The sequence below is a fragment of the Colletotrichum abscissum genome, assembly GCF_030869225.1.
Source record: "Colletotrichum abscissum strain IMI 504890 chromosome Unknown Scaffold_25.1, whole genome shotgun sequence".
NCBI lineage: Eukaryota > Fungi > Ascomycota > Sordariomycetes > Glomerellales > Glomerellaceae > Colletotrichum > Colletotrichum abscissum.
The window spans coordinates 148,117-168,259 of record NW_026850154.1 but is presented as its reverse complement, the minus strand read 5'-3'; the positions used below and the strand labels follow the sequence as shown (position 1 = coordinate 168,259).

At 53.6% G+C, this 20,143-nt stretch overlaps 7 protein-coding genes across 7 annotated transcripts; 4 read left to right on the top strand and 3 right to left on the bottom strand.

Moving 5' to 3' along the window:
* Positions 1–1,034: 1,034 nt before the first annotated feature.
* On the top strand, positions 1,035–1,346 carry CABS01_09995 (uncharacterized protein; the record flags this gene model as incomplete). Its single annotated transcript, XM_060543351.1, has 2 exons — positions 1,035–1,128; positions 1,171–1,346. The coding sequence occupies 2 exons, from the start codon at positions 1,035–1,037 to the stop codon at positions 1,344–1,346; spliced, it is 270 nt and encodes an 89-aa protein (XP_060399532.1).
* Positions 1,347–1,538: 192 nt separating this feature from the next.
* CABS01_09994 (uncharacterized protein) lies at positions 1,539–1,891 on the top strand (the record flags this gene model as incomplete). The annotated part of the gene is made up of 2 exons (XM_060543350.1): positions 1,539–1,719; positions 1,815–1,891. 2 exons carry the CDS (start codon positions 1,539–1,541, stop codon positions 1,889–1,891), a joined length of 258 nt encoding a protein of 85 aa, XP_060399531.1.
* A 6,176-nt stretch (positions 1,892–8,067) lies between these two features.
* On the top strand, positions 8,068–9,851 carry CABS01_09993 (uncharacterized protein; the record flags this gene model as incomplete). The annotated part of the gene is made up of 3 exons (XM_060543349.1): positions 8,068–8,839; positions 8,892–9,031; positions 9,084–9,851. The coding sequence occupies 3 exons, from the start codon at positions 8,068–8,070 to the stop codon at positions 9,849–9,851; spliced, it is 1,680 nt and encodes a 559-aa protein (XP_060399530.1).
* A 584-nt stretch (positions 9,852–10,435) lies between these two features.
* CABS01_09992 (uncharacterized protein) lies at positions 10,436–10,672 on the bottom strand (the record flags this gene model as incomplete). Its single annotated transcript, XM_060543348.1, has 2 exons — positions 10,436–10,474; positions 10,526–10,672. The coding sequence occupies 2 exons, from the start codon at positions 10,670–10,672 to the stop codon at positions 10,436–10,438; spliced, it is 186 nt and encodes a 61-aa protein (XP_060399529.1).
* A 2,513-nt stretch (positions 10,673–13,185) lies between these two features.
* CABS01_09991 (DSBA-like thioredoxin domain-containing protein) lies at positions 13,186–14,115 on the top strand (the record flags this gene model as incomplete). Its single annotated transcript, XM_060543347.1, has 2 exons — positions 13,186–13,354; positions 13,628–14,115. 2 exons carry the CDS (start codon positions 13,186–13,188, stop codon positions 14,113–14,115), a joined length of 657 nt encoding a protein of 218 aa, XP_060399528.1.
* A 542-nt stretch (positions 14,116–14,657) lies between these two features.
* On the bottom strand, positions 14,658–15,557 carry CABS01_09990 (transcription initiation factor IIE subunit beta; the record flags this gene model as incomplete). Its single annotated transcript, XM_060543346.1, has 1 exon — positions 14,658–15,557. The coding sequence occupies one exon, from the start codon at positions 15,555–15,557 to the stop codon at positions 14,658–14,660; it is 900 nt and encodes a 299-aa protein (XP_060399527.1).
* A 1,577-nt stretch (positions 15,558–17,134) lies between these two features.
* Positions 17,135–17,754, bottom strand: CABS01_09989 (cytochrome b5; the record flags this gene model as incomplete). Its single annotated transcript, XM_060543345.1, has 3 exons — positions 17,135–17,299; positions 17,397–17,523; positions 17,639–17,754. 3 exons carry the CDS (start codon positions 17,752–17,754, stop codon positions 17,135–17,137), a joined length of 408 nt encoding a protein of 135 aa, XP_060399526.1.
* Positions 17,755–20,143: the final 2,389 nt, after the last annotated feature.

Genomic DNA, 20,143 nt, shown 5'->3' with positions numbered 1-20,143 from the left:
TAGCGTCGGTCCTTGAGCTCCCCGTATTGTAAAGTGGTCAGGGGTTGTGTTGATGCCCGCGTTGCTGCTGATGATGCAACGGCAATCTGCATGCCGATGCGCAAGCACAGAGAGCATGGAGTCGGATCCAACTCGTTACCGCCCAAGACTCGACCTGGGTCCCAATTCCATCAGCTGGCAAACATGCAAGATACACTCAACCTGTATTCGTCACCACTAGTGCATGGCGACCAATCTGGGCATATCTTCTGAAACAGATTGTCCCGACACGCCTCGCAGACTGAGTCGTACACACACGATTTAGCTCATGTTTGCCGTTTGGGACGAGGCGCGATGCACCAATTTGGTTGCAGACTGCCCGCAACCAACTCACCTCACCCAAACTACAGAGCACTAAGCTGAGGCGAGGCACGGTACTCTGTATATCCGTACCTTGTCACCTAATCGTTTGACAGCACACCTCAGCAGAGTCTCCTGCCTCTGGCTGACCGCTTCGCTCATCTGCTTTTGCGCCTGTTCTTAATCTTGAATCGTCCGTGCCACGTCGATTGATCTACTCACAGTCGTGCGCTAGCTCTCCTACCTCTTTGCGGTCAAGAGTTTGGGGGGACTAGGGGTCAATGCCACCAAAAGCTCGTGAGCTTCGACAGATTGGGCTGTCTGTAACCGTAGTTGGACGGCTCGCACAGACAATCGTTGTTCAAAGTCGCCTGCGGCAATCTCCGCTGAGGCTCGCTAGTCCAAAGACCTTGTCACCTGGACCACCCCATGGACCATGCATGACGGTTGTAATAAGCCGTGGGTTGCTTCAGCCGTGGGAGTCTGGGAGATGCCGTGATGCGCCCGTGCCTGAGCTGAGCCCTGACGAGGCGGGTACGGGTACTGTGTGTAATAATCCGCAGAGGGCCGGCCGTCAATGGGCCTTTCAATCAGTCTGAGCTTTCGGGAACAGAGCCGCAGGACATCACCTTGACTGTGGTCGACAAGGTCCTATCTGCCAGTCTGGTGTCTTTTCGTGAGTGCTCTGGCGCCTGATGCTTGACGCTGGTCATGCGGCGAGCCTGACTGCATCGCAAATCGTCCAGTCCTTCAACATCCAACCCTACTCTGCAGCCGGCTGTCCCGTTCGTAAGTCAAGGCAGCCATGCGAGCATTCGAACGGGCGGCCAGGGCGACAAACATACGTCCAAAGCCCTCGGCGCGCTGTCAACGGCGTGTTTGAGGCCTCAAGGCCCGTTCTTGACACACGCCCCTTTGCCATGGATCCCAATAACGGTAAAGCCAATGGGCCAGTGAGAGACGGGCCCCCAGTCCGCGCGCGCGAGTGCCCCCCGGTTCAAGGCTGATACGACACAAGGTGCCTGGCTCTGGGGCCTTGCCTTGTGCAGCAGAAAGTCCGTGTAATCTTGTGCTCGTTGGCCAATTACCCGGGGGGGCCTGTATTCATCCAACCTTCTCGAAGTATTCCAGAAGGAGTGGAGAGAAGAAAGAGGCCTTCCAGGGATAGATTGACATCGAGCACCCCACCCTCGTCGCAGATGAAGCGGCGAGACGGCGGCGCAGCCCATCCCTTTGACGCAGCTGTAATTCCACGGCGGCTCACACGCCGTCGATGCCTTCTAGAAGAATTCTGGAAACCTTCCCCGCTAGGCCTAGCATCAATCTCCCGGCTGCATGCGAGGGCCACTAGGCCTCCCCACGCACCCAACTTTGCGCCAGGTTTGTGCTCACATCCCTGTGGGTTTCGGTCAGAGATGCTGGCAACACCCCTTTTTGGCCATTGCTCCCTAGCTCTGATGTTCATTTGTCCTTAGCGCAAAGGGCGGCCCTAAGAGTGGTAGAGTCCTGGGACATGAAGGTCGTCGCTAAACAGACGGTACCTGCGTCTTGATGTCGTCGACGTCGTTGTTGTACCTTTACGCGTGACAACTATGAGGACATCGCAAGCCATGCATATTTGTTATGAGCTTGCCCGTGTTAGGTGATGCCAATGCAGGGCTTCGGTCAAGGGTAACCAATCCGAGGAGAAATTATTCGACGTACGGCCGTCGCGTCACTCGACTCTGGGTTTTAATTATTCCCTACGCTACCGAACGTTAGCGTGTAGAAATATTCGCCCTTGGAGCTCGAGAAAGTCGATGTAGCACTTTGTTACTTTGAAAAAGACATACGGATACAGGGCCAGAGACGCACAGAGTCGCCAAAGGTTTCCGAGATATTCAGTTAAGAATAAAGACGAAAACTGAGGGGTAGCAAGCGGTACGACAACCATCGAGGACGTTGAGAAAGAACCCATTGCAAGTTATTCAACTGTTGTCCTTCTGTCTCTCTTCCGATGTGCCAATCTGTTTGTCATCCCAAGAGCCGTGGGCAGACCCCGGTTCCAATAATTTGGGCACATGACAACGGTGACGGCATCAGCCAAACCATCTTGTCAACCTCGAGCCGCTTGTGCCTGATTGTCGGGCCTCTGCATCGACATCGACACGGCTGTCCACAGAGTTTTTGGCAAACAGCCAATCTTTTCCAGAAGCAATGGAGCCCTTCCACGACCATGCCCCTTTGAATCTTTGGTATGGCGGAGCAGCCGGGAGTCCCTGCACCTTGTACTGTCGCACCCTCGCACCTTTTACAGGGCCCTTGGATCGAGATTGGCCATGCTAAGGCATCCATACGGCGTAAAACCTGGCTGTGCGCTAAACGTCAGTGACAAGAGCCGGATAGGAATGGGCAAGAAATAACAAGCAGGGGGTCGTTCAAACAGCTCCAGCGTAACTTTGTTTCGCGACTTTGATACGTGCTCTGAGGGTAGTAGCAAATTTGGAGGTGTCCGAGCGTTCATTGGATGGCACTCTGCACCTCGTTGCCGTAACATTGCAGCCCGGCATAATTAATGGAACTTGTAGAAGCGGCCGCCAAGAGGAAGTCAACGCAAACAAGAGGGAAGCGACAGCATCTGAGGCGGCTAGGTCGCGGGTTCTCTTGATGAGTGTGGTGGGAGATGAGTGGTGAGAAGAGGTGCGGTCAACCATCAGTGTTCCATCTGTAATTTTCGCCATTGGAGAGCAAGGGTGGATATTTGGACTCGCGAGGTACTTTGTAGTGGATGGGCAGTTGTATAGTCAGTCTTGGAACCCGTATTGTTGTATCTGTACTGCAGCGCAATGGCGTTGCGAAATGGAGTGGCTTTGACCACACTCTGTCTGTCCTCATTGACAGCGTACGCTCGAGGGTGCTCGGCCAGCGCCAACGGTGACTGCCCAATCGAGAAGGGCAGTGACCAAATGGAAGCTTTGGAACATTCGTCCGGCGCAGGGTCAAAGCACCGCCAAGTCTAGCTTATCTGATGAGCTTTGAGTGCTGCTGGGTAGCGGCTCATACGGAGCACTCCGTAGATGCTTGCTTGCGGACGTAGTCATCGATAGGCGGGCAGCATATTCGCGTGCGGTGCCGAATACACAATGGTTGATACGTGTCTGGCTAAGAGGACGAAGACATTTTGTCGTTCATCATTGACCCAACGTGATTGATCGAATTCGAAAGAAAGCAACGCAAGAGTGAGTTCTCTAGGTTGCCACACAGCTTGGCCGAGTGCTGGACCGGAGGAAAAGCGATTTGAGGGGAGGCAAGACCTGACTCTCGACTCCCGACTCTCGAGGCAAAGGAAACACATGCGAGCACCCAAGCCCCTGGTCCGCCCTATCGTAGGTTTTGTATGTGGGGTTGCGAAAGGTAAATTGGATGTGCCATTCTCGCTCCTGAGTGGGAGAGGAGCGACCCACTACCGGGGTGGAGATGATGGCAGAAATAACCCGATTGTTTGATGATGACGAGGCAAAACGAGAGAAAAGCCAAATAGCATTGCTGGGGTCTGTGTTAGGCGAGGGCAGCTGCCAGGCAGCCGGAGGCATACTGTGTGCATCCGGGAGGTATCGGTAAGGTAAGGTACGCAGCAAGGCCTGTCGATTTGGCGAGGCACCCCTGAGCTGTGTGGAAGGATGGAAGAAAAGAAGGGGGTCGAAGAAGTTTGAGAGTTGGATGCATGTACAGTATTACTTTGCGTCTGCATGGCGGCGGGCTGAGGGTGATGATGATGAGCAGCGGAGGTGACAGCGGTAGCGGATTCGAGTGATGAAAGATGGTCCCCTATTCCCCTTTTCGTCCATTGATGATGCATTGCGTGCAGATTGGTCTGACAACGAGCGTGATGTTTGTCTGCATTGTCGGGGCCCATTTGTCAGTTGTGTTGATGGTGTTGAGACTCGAGGGCAGTGGCCTTGTGATGCTCCGTCGGCGTTGGCAAGCTGTCAGCCGCAAACTGTCGATGGCACCCCAGTACGAAAAGTCAGCCGCAGGGCTTTGGCAGAAGACAGCTTGAGAAGAAGCAGAACAGGAGGCATATCGGATGGGATGAAAGCATAGCAGGACGTTGAATGGAGTTGTCGCTTCATATCCGTACGAGTGTTCTACTCTGTACTTCACAGTGAAGAAGGTGCGGTGTCGTGATAGGTACTTCTTCTCCTGTTGTATGGAAAAGGCACACGATGTACATGTGTTGAGAGGCATCAGGGGCAGGAGCAAGGCAGTGTCTCTTTCTGGCCACTGACACTTGCCATTCAAGTCAATTACCTTGGCAAGCCGCTGCGTCTAGCGTTGCCTTGCAAATCTGTCCAGGGGAAGTTGATGCCGTCACTTTCTCTCTTCCTCTAAGGTATCCATAAGAGATGCATGGGAAATGGAAGGCGCAGGATAAACGGTTGCTTCACGCATAGTTAGGTAGAGCTCGTAAGATGGTCACAGCCCCTGGAGGTCGGCGGTGGCCCAACCGGCAGCACAGAGACGATCGCCGCCGACTCCAGGTTGAGCAGGCCCAGCAGTGTGGAGCAGAGGCAGGGAAGCTGAGCACTGGAGCCCCCTTCCACTTGCCGAAGAGACAAGATCGGCCTCGCACTGTCTGTTCTGTGTACACCGTGCATCGGCAAGGTACGGCTAGAGCAGTCGGTGGCAGGCACACTTCAAGGTACCTCGATATTCTGAACATCGTCACAGCCGGTGCCGGCCAAGGTAAGGTAGGAGAGGGAGAGGATGGGAAAGAGAGGGAGTACCTTACGCAGTAGGACATGGGGCGACGCAGAAAGAGAGAGAAAAGGGCGAGGAAGGTACACCAGCAGTGCAGGGGCGAGTGGAGAGCTCCAAGACAACAAGGGAAACCTGGAAGGGGGCAGGCCGCACGCACCCTCGTACCTACCCATAATCGGTTCATGTGTCGTTGCTCTTTCCATGCGGCAACACCAGCCCGACCCGACCTAGAAAGTACCTCATGACCTCTAGGTGGGTGCTGCGGTACCTTACCTTAGCATGATGGCTGTCTGTCTCCATGCGCTACCTAAGTACCCAAGTATCCAAGTGCCTTGCAAAAGTGCTGAGCGTGAAGTGTGTTCCATTTGGAAGTCTCCTTGTACCTTCGTACCCATGTACTTCTGTACCTTACCTCGCACCCCCGTTCGTTCCTGCTTCAGCGTCAATGGCCCCCAGTTGTCCCAGCTAAACCGTTCGTTTCAATTCACCAAGCTTCCGCACTTGGGATCTCACTTGACCTGACTTGGGGGGAGGGTGCGTTCTCTGGTTCTCGACATGTCATGTACCCTCTCTTCTTGTTCCAAGACTGACGATACGTGCGTTTTGCGTGTGTGCGCAAGTCCATGTGTGAGTGTGATGTGTGAGGACATCGTCTGTACCTTACGAATAGAGACGGTTGGTATCTGAGGTTTGTGAGAGATGTGTGTAGGGTAGGTACTGATAGGCGTGGTTGCGTGGTGTGAGCAATGGGTCAAGCAGCAAAGGTACATGTTCGCCCAATTTGCATGCAAGAAACTCATATTACACGCTGTCCTCTTTCCTCTTTTTTTTTCTTTCCAATTTCTCATATCCATAGTCTGATCCGTCTACCTCTTTTCGTACCTGCGTATCCGAACGACATTGTTCGATTCATAAGATTAATAAGGATTCCGACGCCAGCCCTCTTTCGATCCATCCATCCCACCCATCCAGCAAGCTACAACAACGCAAAAGCCAAACCAGTCATACATACCTTACCGTACGGATACTTTGTGTACCGACTCGACTCGACGACTCGACGTATCGACCCCATTCTTTTTTTCTCACCGATCCGTTTTACTACGCAAACCACACCAGTCCCTCAGGTGCAGGAACAGGAGTAGGGGCCAGGAGCAGCAATACGGACAGGCCCAGTAACAGCAAGCTGTATCCGTACTGCGTGTGCTGTGCGTGCCGTGCCCCTAGGTACATCGCACACCCCTCCCCCCTTCCTTCCATTATTCCTTCCTTTCTTCCATCTCCCCCCCGGTCTCACTAAAAGGATCGTCTCCGTGGTTGACATTTTTATAACACCTGCCGAACCCCGTCCGTCCGTCCCTGTCTGCGCTCCGCTTGCTGCGTCACAGCTTCTTTTCCCTTCACCTTTCCCCCTTGCTCTTTCCCATACAACGCACACACAACCCTCGACCCTCGACCCTCACTCGACCCTTTGCACGCCAACGCCAACGCCAGCGCCAACGCGCAACCCAAACGCCAAAAAGCCAAGGGCCGACCTTACACCACCACCTTGCTCCCTCCTCTCACCTTGACTTCCTTCTCCATACATATTCATACCCTTCCTCTGCCTCTGCAGCACCGACAAAACTCAGGTCAACCGTGCTTTCTTTTTTCTTCTTCATTTTTGTCCCATTCCTCCATTTCCTTGCGACGGGCAACGTTCCCATCTCCAATCCCCAGAAAAGAAACTCCCCTACGCCTACCGATAGTCATCCTTGAGATACCCATTGCTCTCACTCTCTGCAGTAAGTCGAAGCTTCATATTTTTTCCCTTTCATCTATCCCTATCCTCATTTTGCATTCGCATACCGGTACGCCATCCCTTGCCGTCTACTCCTCGTCATTACGCTTCGAGGCCAATGTCGAGTCCCAGACCGAGGCTTCCCTTTCACCCTCTGTAAAACCACCACTTGTTGTTTTATTATTGGCTTCACCTTGCTTCCGCTCGTTAGTCAACCGAAAGTATTTTGTCACCGCGTCTTCCATTCTTGTGGCTGTGTCGACGGGCTTGTTGGCCAGTTGCTGCACAAACGATACGTACCCTGCACCTTCACCTGCCGCGCCTCCTGGCTGTGGCTGCCCTGGCTTCTCATGCCAGGTGCTGCTTCAGCAATTTTTCCCGCGCTTTTCCTCATTGACCCACTTTTCCTTCCCTAACCCTGCCGGACCGTCTGCACCCCCGATCAAGGTTTCTTGGCCCCTGTTACCTCATCTCTCGTCCGAGACCTCCTACACGCGAACTTTGACAAACACCCACCCATCTCTCTCGACACAACTGGTCAAGCCCTCGGTCCGGAGGCACCAGTCCTTTTTTTTTCTTCCTCTTTACTCATCCTTTGGCTTTCGCACATGCTCTGCTGTGCATGCCACATCAACCTTTTCTCTCGATTGTCTACTGTTAGGTGCCGACGAGATCACTAACTAGTGGCGCGTCATCTAGATCATATCGACTGAGCCGCCCTCTATACCTTGACTATCCCTCTCATTCTCCTTTCCCGTCACCCGTCGGCTCAATCACGCATATCCGAAAGAAAGGCATCCCCATCCTTTCCTCAAATACGACAAGCGATCAGCACACGTCTTGACCCCGTGACTTCCCGGGTTATATGTGGTGGGCTGTGCCTTCGACAGACAAATTTTTCTATTGCGCCACGTCACGATACTGAGTTGTGACGACGCTGGAGATCGCTATATATCTCGGATCACCAAAAACACAACCGATCAAACGAGCATTCCTGTTAGAGATCCGATTGATCATCACATCGTCAATTCTTCAGTACGGTCCAGGCGAAGCTCAAGCCTAGTCTTCGAGAACGAGCAACATACTGGTCTGTGATCTGTGATCGGTCTGTCCCGGATTTCATCCATCATCCGCACAAGGTAAGCCTGCGAGCGAAACCCGTCAGTCTGATTCAAATAGCCCGCCGCCGGGTACTCCTGGCACACCTAGTCATGCCACAGCCCAACTCAGGCTACCCCCGCCCTGGAGAACTCTACACAACCCTGCCTGTGGACGCTGCTCAAACGCTCCCACCCGTGGCGATGTGCTGCCCCCAAAAAACTCGCCGTCACGCACCTCCAATATTCAGAGTCTTCGCCCCTGGGAAGATTATCACGCTAACAACCTTCTCTCTAGACAGCGCAGTCTTTATAAACTCAAAGTCACCTTCGCCTGACGCGGAGAGTCGTCCGAAAACATATCTCAAGCTGGCTATCCACGCAGGGATCCCGACTATTGCTAGCGATTTTCTTCGCCGTAATATGAGGTCGCCTATTCCAGGCGAGGTAATGGACATTGGCAACTTGATGAATCAAAGAGGTGCCGCCGCTATGCAACACATTCACAACGGAACTACTCCCGAACGTCAAATGCATCAACTCCCCCAACTCACCGCGAGAAACATGCCCGAACCACCGATGGACCGTGCCGGTTCTCCCCACGGCTCCGAATACTCCCAACACTCCCGTCACACAATGGAAGGCGTCCCGCGTTCCTACCCTTCACCCAGTGCCATGGTCGGCGCTCCGATGCAGATGCAGATGCCTGTCTCCCATATGGGACCCGGCCCTGTAATCCTGCCCGGAATCCCTCAGCATGATATGTCTCAGGGCATGCCTCAATACAAGGCACCCGAGCAGCAGGCACCTCAGCAGCCCACCAAGGCTTATCCGTGCAGCACATGCGGCAAGGGCTTTGCTCGCCGAAGTGATCTTGCCCGTCACGGTATGTTATGTATGCTGATCTGTGAAATTCCATCTCTAACCTTTATTTCCAGAACGCATCCACAGCGGAATCCGCCCTCACGTTTGCGACTTCCCCAATTGCGGAAAGCAGTTCATCCAGCGATCTGCTCTCACTGTCCATCAGCGAGTCCACACCGGAGAGAAGCCTCACATGTGTGAGCGCTGTGGCAAGGTAAGCTGACTCTCCAACGAGGAATCCTGTCTTGTGCTAACAAATGCCTTAGCCTTTCAGCGACAGCAGTTCTCTGGCCCGCCACCGTCGTATCCACTCCGGCAAGCGTCCGTACAAGTGCCCGTATGCCGATTGTCAGAAGACGTTCACTCGCCGTACTACCCTGACCAGACATCAAAACCACCACACTGGTACAGTAGAGGAGGCCGCTGCGGCTACCGCTGCTGCTCTGGCGGCTCGTGGAGCCACTGGCAAGCCGAACACGACTCGTTCTGATGGAGATGCCATGTCCAACCGTGGATCGCCTCTTACCACGCCTTCGCCTGGCCAGCGCACCCTTTCGATGTCCCCCAGTGCCGACAGCATGCACCGTGCCAACTCCGAGTTCCAGTACATGGGCAACAGCTCACTCCCTGTTCACCTTCAGCGAGACATGCATGTTGGCAGCCCGGCATCGACATCTTCTGGAGGTTACAACACTGGTATGCGACCTACCTCGCACCCCACCAGCTATGGACCGCCTCCGACACTCGAGCCCAGCGTCGAGCAGCACTCTGGCCCCGGCAGTGCTGGCGGTAGCCCTCACATGGGTTCCGTCGGATGGCAGTCTCCATCGCACGTGCCGTCGCCCTCCCACAGCAGCAACGGTGGTGGCTACACCTACCCCGATCCCGATGCCTATCCCTCTGCGCCTTCGCTTGGTGGTCAGATGTTTTACGGCAACCCAGCTCAGGTCCGCCGCCCTCAGAGCACTGAGCCCCCTGCTGGAGCCTATGATATTAAGGGCCGTCAAGGCGAGCTGTGGGCAGGTGCTCACTAGGGACGGCACATGTAACACTATCGCCAGCAGTCACTCCTTGAGTCTTTTGGGATTACCAGGAATGCAGATGGCCAGAAAGATTTCCTTGGTGTGGATTCATCTTCTTCTTTTTGCGGTACGAAAAGTTTGTGCATGGCAAGGGTGGGGACGGTAAATAACATACAACTTTAATATTGCGGGCTGCACCGGGACAAGGTCAGGAAGATACCAAGGGGCGGGCAGTCATCCGGTTTGTTTTACAACCGCCTTTTCTTTTGTTATCATAGACTGGCGGGAAGCACACACACTTCATGATGGCTGGGTCTCCATGGGCATTGGCTGGAGGCAAAAAAGGTTGGGAGGAGTTCCCAGACAGGACATGGCGTGCGCTTGAGCAGCACGCCGACGGAATTGGCGGAGACTCGCTCGAGAAAGGAACGTGCCTCTTTTTTTTTTCTGATATGCAATGTTTTGTATGCAACACTGTACTCTGTACTAGACAACGAATGCGCGTAGCAATCTGTTTCTCTCCTCAATCGTTCAACTTGTTGCTGATGCTTGCATGTTCTTCCTCCTGCATTACAAAAATGCTGAAGATGACGGAGCTAGAGCCGTAAGGTGACCGGGAGAGCTTGAGGACCGATCTCATGATGGTCAGTGTGCGCGTGCATATCTGCTTGCCGCGTGCGGCTTACCTGTGCATCATCAGTGGAGGTGGGAATTAATCTAGATCCCGTTGGAGGGCGATCCGGGGTTGGCGTGTGTGTCCCACTACTTAACGCACGCTGCACTTGGCGGTTGGTTGATTCCCAGCCGCAAAAAATGTCGCAAACTTCGTACATAAGTGTTACAAGGCGAACAGGATGTGCGTTGCGCGTTCACTGTCACGTTTTCTGGAAAGTTGAGTTGGTGTTGTGGAATGATTGGTAGATGTTCATTGAACATACTTTATTTTTATAATTGCTCGGGTACACACGTACGCACTCACACCTAAAATCATCACCGTTGTCTCTTACTCAGCACGCATTCTTTCTTTTTGAGATGGAGAACATGTGTTCAATGAAGTCTTTGTGGAAGGTAATTGAGTGACAAAGTAGATGTCGGTCAATTGCCCCTCGTTGCAACCCATGCCATAATAATGATTACGTTACTGCGCTGTTGAAGGTGTGCTCTTCAAGGAACACATGAAACATGAAGAAAGATGATGACGATAATAGTAGTAACAGTGGCAATAGCAAGAGTAGCAGCAGCAACAATGGTAGTTTCAATGGTGAGAATGGAGCTAAGGTATTGAGCGACATATGAATCACTTGGGAGGGTGCAATGTGGCAGGCAGCGGGTGGTTATTGTGTGAGGGTCTCCCGCTCGGTGTCATGTAAGAGGTTTCTTGGCCGACTTTCGTTACGGCATGACCAAGACTCGAGGCCTACTACCCTGTCAAAATACTTACCTCAAAGTGGTTATCATCCATCGGTGCCATTCAACCAAAAGATGCATGCCTCTGCGTGAGATTGAGACGGATGAGAGTGCAGCAACTGAAGGGGAAAACAACAAAGTCGATAGACTAGGAGAGAGTGAGACCAAAAGTCCGGGCAATGCGACGATAGTAGCGAAGAAAATCGTGGGTGGTAATGTTTGTGAACCAGTACCCGAATTGAACCGCCGAGGTTTACAAAACGAATCCGAGGCGATTCCTTTTTTTTGTTCCCCCTCTCACGTCGCTTTTCTTATCCCCGCGTACTTTGTACTTTTGTCTGTTCACGTTTGGATGTAATCAGAAATGATGATATAATCAGAAAATCAAAAATTCCCGGGGGTGGGAGGCGAGGCACATGGCGTTTGTTGCCCCGAGTCCCGGATTCAAATCAAACTTGCGCCTTTCCGACTTTTGTGGTGAGCCGTGTGGGAGATGATTAGTGAACTTGTAACTGAGTGGCCTTGCGAAAGTCTTGTCCATGGTTCAGAGTGAGAGGGGGGGGAAGCCGGCGGGATGCGGTGGGATCTGACATTTCCAGTCTTGAATCCGAGAAGCCGGGTGCGAGACATTACGAGTTCTTTTCATGGTTCTTTTTTCTAGTCATAACGTTATGAACAAGAGGTGATGATGTCGTGACGGTCCTTTTTCCAAGCACCTCGGGTTTGGGGCTGCTTAGGTGGGGAGAGCGCGCGCGCACCCCGGAGAAATTGGTCATTCTTCTTTGGATTAGTAGTCGAGAAAAAAGAGAAAGACAAGAGTACGAGGTTGTGGGTGTGTATCAGGAGAGGAAGGACGAAGGAAAGGATTATGTATCATTGTTCCCAGTCTTCTCTTACTGTTCGCCCGAAGGGTGACACATTCGAGAAGAGACAACACAAGGAAGGGGGAAAAGTGGTCCGTCCTCGCTCTCTCTCGCGTTTCCTTGGGAGCGACGTTTATTAGTTTATCAATCACCCAGCCGCGCTGAGCAAGCTACGAGCCCGTTGATTAGTATTCATTTCGATACTTTCGTTCCTTGGACCTTGCGTCTTTGATTCCAAGTAGGTAAGCTTAGCAGGGTACTTTGGTCTTCCTGCCTCGTTTCCAAGATTTTCCCCCCAACCCAACCCACGCGTCCACCACCACCACCACCACCACCACCCATACGCAAACACACGCACACCATATGCCAACAATGTGGGATTAGACTGGTGGTGCAAAGCCATGAGATGACGGGGAGTCCACGGCGCAAACTACCTATTATATATCAGCAAGATCGCCGCAACTTCTGACAAAGTAGGCGCAGTTTGTGGAAAGGAAACTCTAATACCCACACCTTCTTCTATTCTTTCTCTTCCCCCCCTTCTCTCCCCTACTAGCTATACTTCAGCTGCCCCTTGACGTTCCCGAAGATTTCCAGAAGGGTGCAGCAAGTTCAGTTTGATCCCAAAATCCACACACATCCGGTGGTTGTTCCCCGACAGAGTTTATTTTTTTGAACCCGGGAGCTGTCAAGTCCAACCTTCGACCTTGGGTTGACAAACTGGACCGACCGTCTGTGGCTTACACAAACTCGCCCAAAACACGCCCTTGGCGGGTGCCGAGAAACCACGACAGAAGGCATAAACGACGCCTTGGTGTCTTTTTCTCATCACTCGTTTACTCATCAGATTCGAACAGCCAAGTGATTCCAATTTCGTAATCGACAATCTCATCATATTTAATTTCTTCCAGCGGTCTACCATCGTATGGCATATCCTTGACGAATGCTACACACCACGCGGCCAACCTCATCGCCCATCATTCACCGTCATCACATAAAACCCCCTTCGTCAGTATAAGGCAAGACTCAACGACAACACAACAACAAAGGTAGCCATCTATCGAGATAATTAAAGAATGACGGTCATCAAGATCGAGGCCGTCACGGACCTGCTATGTCCGTGGTGCTACGTCGGCAAGAGGAACCTCGACCGCGCAATCTCACAGTACCGCGCCGTGGACCCTACCGCCGAGTTCGAGGTCGTCTGGAAGCCGTTCTATCTGAGCCCGGCGTTGAAGAGCACCGGTACGTTGTTTTCGTCTTCTCCATTACTCTTTACTCTCTATTTTCCCTGCAATTGAGAGCATGTCTTCCGCTTCATATCGTTTTGTCGCAGAGGAGAATTCTCTCTCTCATGTTCCCTCACTCTCACTTACACCAAAAACCCATGCCACCCTCACTTCCCCCCTTTCTCATCCTTTCACACCAACCGCCAACTTATTTCGCAGCCCCAACACCACACCCATGAAAATAAGAACCCAAACAAGCAGTTCTCCTCCTAACACAACCTCAAAAAAGGCTACGACAAACGCGAAATGTACACAACCCGCTTCTCCCTAGCAGGCGACCTCCCCGCCGCCCTATCCCGCATCACCTCCGCCTGCACACGAACCGGCATCGCCCTAAACGTCACAGGCCGCACCGGCAACTCGCGCCAGTCGCACAAGCTCCTGCGCCTCGCCCTCGCCTCCCGCGGTCCCGCAGCCCAGGACGCCCTCCTCGAGGCGCTCTTCAGGGGCCACTTTGAACTCGGCGCAGACATCTCGGACCGCGCCTACCTCGTCAAGACGGCCGTCGAGGCGGCGGGGCTGAAGGAGCCCGACGTCGAGGCCGCGCTCGATAGCGATCGCGCGGGGGAAGTCGTCGACGCGGAGGTCGTGGGCGCGAGGAAGGCGGGGGTCACGGGGGTGCCGACGTTTACGGTGCAAGGGAGGTGGAGGGTCGGTGGGAATCAGGAGCCGGATGTGTTTTTGAGGGTTTTTGAGCGGGTTACGGAAGGGTGTTGAGTTTCTTGGTGGTGTTTTGTTTTCCTTCTCTGTTAGGGGGGGGGGGGGGTTCCTTTTCCTCTATCGAGCCATGATGAGAGGACTGAGGATGATGTGAGAAAGGGAGAGGAGGGGGTGGGAGGCATGTCCTGTCTGTTCGTTTGGCTTCTTGTTTCATTCTCTTGTTGACTTTTCAGCAATATGGCATGGCGGTAGCAATAACATCATTTCCCATAGCACAGCGTCAAAGAATGTAGTAATGCTGGATATTCATCATTCTTCTTTTGTTCTTTGTTTTGGGGTGTAACTTTCATAGTTCCCTGCCTCCCGCATGAGTGAAATGCTTGTTCTCTGCATCAACTGCGGCACAAAAGCCCACTATGAACCTACCCATCCGTCTATAAGGGAAAAAGAACTGACACGGAAAAAGGACAGCAATGCCTGTCCCAGGTCTTTGCTAAATGAAGTTTGTCCGTCCGTTCGTCGTCTCTCTCCGCCGTCCGAACCCAAAACGCCGTTTCGAAAATGCATTTCCCTGTATATAAACACTAGGTAGCTCGCGTCTACCGCTTCACCATGTGGCTGTAATCCTTGAGCAGATGCTCCATATGCGTATTAGTCGTCTTGCCGGTGCGCCTAACAGCCCGCTTCTTCTGCTGCTTCTTGGAGTCGACCTTTTTGATCGTGCTGGGGTCGGCGCTGGCCGGCTTCTGGCCCACAGAAACAAGCTTCTTGACAATGTCGTCGGTGGAGGGGACCTCGACAACGTTCCACATGCGCTTGAACTCGTCGTCGACGTGGTGGTGCAGCGTCGCGTCGTCGAGCCAGATGGCGCGCGGGTGCTGCTCCTTCTTGGTCTTGACGATCAGGATCTTGTGCTCGCGCTCCAGCTCCATCAGTGCCTGGTCGCAGTCGGGCCACCCGTCCTTGAGGTCCTTGACGTTGGTCCCCTCGGCGTCCCGCTTGCTTTGCAGGTGCCGCAGGAGCGTCATCTTGTCCTTGACGCCGGGGATAATGGGCCGGTGGACGTACGTGCCCGTCCGCCATGTCTGCTCGGACATTTTCGGATCGGGCACCCACTGAATACGCGGATGCCGCCGCATGCCCTCCACCAGCTGCTGCTTGTGCTTGTCGGTGCTGCGGGTCTGGCCCAGGTGGTCAAAGATTTCGGTCGCCGTCTTGGGCTCGTCCTTGCCCTTGAGCCACTCCAGCGCATACTGCATCTGTGTAAAGACTTCCTGACCAAAACTAGTGTTCTGAGGCTGCGAGTACACAATTGCGTTGGGGTCGCGCTTCCGCTTGCCCGATGCGGTGGTGTCGTTCTTGGATGCTGACGCCATGCTGCTGACGGACGGGGAGGGTGACGGCGGCGCGAGAGATGTGCTCTTGGATTGCAGCTTGCTCGCGGCCGAGGCCAGCGAGCTGCTGAACATAGCCTTCTGCTTTTCGAGAAGGGAAGACATGATGGGCAATAGTGGAGGGTATTCGATGCCGTAGGAGATGGTCTTTCGGAAGCTCGTGGCCTTCCTTGCGGGACGTTCGTAGTGGCGTCAGAAAGAGGTACTATCCAAAGCCTGGCGCAAGGAGCTATAGTCGTGGGCTGATTTACGACGTGACTGGCCGGGAGGTGTTCGATATAGTGAGGATTTGGCGTATCTCAGCTCAAAAGCTACCACGTCGAAGGCCGCCTTCCCGCGAGGAGATGCTGCCAGAAGAAACCCTCTCAATTCTTCTTCCTTCGTCTCGACCGTATCAGAATCCCTCGTGTCAATCCAGATCGATCGTCGCTCGCAGGTCGCACCGTTGTGGTCCTCTCTCTTTCAATCGTCGAGCTATCCCAGCTTCAGCCTCCAAAAGTCGCCGACCGTATTCCTCTCGACTCGATCGCTTATCAGCCCGGAAGCCTGTAAATATCCGAAATCTTTTTGTCGCGGTTCGCTTTTACCCCGCATATATTCGTCCGCGTCGCGAGGTTGACAGCCGGTGTGGGAGAGAAGCAAAAAGGCTGCTTTGTCGATACAATGGAAAGTAATGAACTTCAAGGTGCTTGGCTGTCTGCCTGCTGCTGGTCAGTTCAATTCTCCAGGACGGGACGTTCGATAATGTGGCGCACGGACGTGGCTGGTGAATGGGTGGAGAGTGAGATAACTCAGCCACGGTGCAATCCGGTTGGTTCGGAATACGGAGACGCCCCGATTCCGCTTCTCGCGCATAAAAATTCCGAGCTGATGGGTTCCAGGCCTCTAGCACATTGAGTCTCCGAGATTAACAGCATGGGCGAGGGACCTGAACGCGGGTTACAATTTGCACGGGCCATGCTGGCTCATGGAAACACCAGGTTGACGCAAGAGTGGTAGCTTTCTTGGGAGAAGCGAAGGTTGATTTCTCAGGGCAATTTGTGAACGCAAGTATGCGGCAGCTCGTGAATCTGTAGCAGCTCAACCTTCAATCTTCGTGGGCGAAGTCACTGTGACTGCAATCTCAATTGCCGTACCCAAAGCTCCGTCTGTTGATCTCACTGCTAAGCGGTTTGTACAATCACCAAAGAACGCAATGCTTTAAACGATTCCGTTATCGTGTGCCTAGAGCAACGACGCCCACTACCCAGTATATCCAGTGCGGAATCTCCAACAAAGTCTCATGACCAGAACGTATATTCTATTAAAAGCATATCTTCTCCCGGCAGATTCGGTTCGGCCGTTGCTCGACCAGCCAGATCCTCTGCCTGTGAATAAAAGCTCCCCTGTAACCCGTCTGCGCCAGCTCGTAACACATCCATGGGACCTCAAGGTGACGCAAAGGCTTTCAAAACAAACCTTTGCGCCCCCATTTCTCTCGCTCTTCAAACCCAAGTTTCCGCCTGTTGAAGACAATGACCAGAGCCCCCGCCTTCATCGCAGTGGCGGCGGCGCGCGCATCCTCGTTTGCCCCTTTTCGGGGGAGCGGCGGTGGCGATCGTGGTGGGAGCCCCTTAACCCTCTCGGCATTTTCTGCTTTGCTGTAAAAAGAAGTCCAAGACCGTAGCAATGCAGCTTGTGTCTTATGCGGACTGCTGCTGTTGCTGCTGCTGGTAGTTGTAGGCGACGTATGCGAGGACGCCACCGACGAGGAGAACGGCGTACAGGCCGATGCCGAAGCCGGGGCTCTCGGTGCTGGAAGCTGAGCTGCTGGCGGCAACCTGCTTCTTGGGAGCTGGGTCTCCGGGCTGTAGAAAGGGGGGAAGTCAGCACGATTGCTTTCTGCAGCTGGGACATCGTTGCGCGCGCGAACGCGGCAAAGTAAGAATCATTGCTTTGACTCACCTGGCGCTTCAGGTCACCGAGGTACAATTGGTCCAGGGTCTCGCGGGCCTCGTCGCTGTGTCCGACATCCTCGAAAGCCTCGGTGGCATCCTGACCACCGACGTCAAGAAGAACCTCCTCGCCACCGCTATGAAGGGAAAAGAGGTCAGCTGGAGGTACTCGTCGAGAGAAATTGGAATCCTTAGGAGGGGTACTGGCGCGAGAGTGGCGGGAGGCAGACGCAGGTCTAGCTAAGTACTTACGGGTGCTCGTCGACGAACTTGGTGCAGTCGTAGATCTTGTCGTGGATGACCATGTAGATGTCCTTCTTGGTGTTGTGCTCAGCAACATCCTGGTAGGTGAGTTCGACAGCGCCCATTGTGACTGGTTTGTGTGTAGAGAGACGGTAAAGGATTGTTGTTGGTAAACGTGGCTCCTATTTTTTCTTCCTTCCTTGTTTATCGGAGGGGTGGGAAGTTTGTTGAGGGTCCTTGCTGATTTGGCTAGGATTCGGTGTGAAGAATTCGATTCGGTTTGCGCAACACAGAGCGGAGGAAAAGAATCGCAGGCGGAAAAGTTTGGCTTTGGGGATGAGATTAGGTGAGAGAGGAAGGGGAGATTTTTTGGTGCAGGAGGAAGTAAGGAAAACGGAATCGGACGAGAAGGAGGTCCCTCGGATGTTGTTGAGCCCGTTCACACTGCTTTATCGCGGGACCCCGTTAAAAATCGGGGGGGAAAGCGCAGCACTTTGCGGACTGGGACTGACAGCTGATGGAAGCTTCCGCTGGGACCAAGCGGTCACTACCTGTGGACACCTCACAACAGTACTGGGCTTGGTACTAGCAGTCCGCTCAGGGGTGGACGGTGTCTTGAGCCAATGAGAAAAGAAGAAATTAGTGCACAGTTGCCGTGATTCGCTGGAGTGAATGTGGGCCGGGGATACTTAAGAGAGGCACCACAGTAAGGCAGGCGGCAGCACAAGGAAGAAGGTGCGATTTCAAAGGGGGGAGCCAATTTAGCTGGCGGAACTTGGTACCTTGTAGAGTCAGAACACTACCTGAGTAGGCAAGTAAGGTATTACCGGTAAGTATGTGACAATGGAAAGGACCCGACTACTTCCACAAGTTCCATGGCCTTCTTGCTTAGACCAGAGAGGAGAAGCTCGCCGGCCTCCTTCTCGGCATCGCACTCGGGTAATTGAACCCCAGCCAGACAGACATTTGACACCCTTCCAAGGCTGCCACCGTTTGACGCATAGCACACACCCTGTTCACATACCCCAAATTCTCACATTCAGGCCAAGGTAATTCGTATACTCGAGTCTCACTCACCTACAACACCCGCGTCGATTTGCCATAGCCATCAACCGGAACCAAGGACCTTGGGCCAAGGCAAAACTGCCTTTCCTGGCCCAGCCACGTCCTCCTTCGCTTCACCCCGCCCGTTGATACTCCCAAAGCGAATTGTCGAGTCAGGGCTCCCGCTGCAAAACTTAAACACTCGCCGCTTAGTACCGGGGGTTACTTCGTACCTAGTCTTCCACCTCTTTACCGCCCCCAGCTTCCGCGGTCGATCGACACTTTGAGAAAGAAAGAGAGCACGTTGCTGGCTCGTTTCGAAACGCATGGCCCCTCCAATCCTCCAACGGGGCGGAATCACATCGGTGTCCGCTACCGAAGCGGTTCTATTATGCAAAATGCCCTTTTACGCAGTATTCGGTACAGCTTGTATAACAGGAATCTTGGAAGAAACCGACTGCAACGTCCCCCCAAGCACACCGAGTGTCTGTCTGTACTCTACTGTACACAAGGGTCCGGCACGGCCTCTCGTCTTCGGGGTCAAATTCCCCAGTTATTCGTGTTCGTAAACTCGCATTGCCAATCGTTGCTGCTTCCCACGCCTTCTCGTGGTTCACCAGCAGCCCGACTGCAACACCAAGTCCCGCAAATGCCCACACGTACCGCTGCAAGGTCATTGTTCCCAAATCCCGCTTCCACGGGGAACGCATACCGTCCCCCACCCTTGCCATCTGCGCCGTTCCCTCCCCTCGTCGTCAATCGACTCAATACTGACGCTATCGTTCCGTCGGATCTTGCCTTATCTCGCCGTTCCGCGGGGTTTCCTGGGCTGGACTAGGTGAATTAGCCTGGCTCTCCGGGCTGGGAGTCTGGACTGGACCAGCCGGGGCACACATGTACGGGATACACTACCACACTGCATGTCTGTACCTCGCATCTGTGACATCGCAAATAAAGGGCTGCTCACACACAAACACGCACATACACTTCGGACGGACTGATCACTGACCATTAAAAGAGTCCGGATCCCACGGAGCATACGGGCAGTCCAATTCCTCCAACGGAACATTACCTCAGCTATCATGAACTCACGAAATACAAAAGAGAGAGAGAGGCCAGCATCAACTTTCCTTGATTCTCCGAACGACACGTTTTCCTGACGTATGGAACCTATCGAGTGTCCAATTCCGCCGTACGGATATTTCCCCCCAATCCCGCAACCCACCCTTCGGGAAATTCGGGATGATGCCGAGGCAGTCCCGTGCGGTCTCCGGCCTCCGGTATCGTCATTCCCCTTGAACTCCCTCCCGAGCGCCAGGCTTCCCACTTGTGACTTGGTATGAGCCCAAAAGGCGGGGAACGCGCGGGGTAACAAGATTGAGATTCAGGCCTCAGCTCTTGACTCTTTTTTAGATAATCGGCTGCGATAGCTCTTTTCTTTATGGGCGGTCGTGAAGATGTCATCGCGAT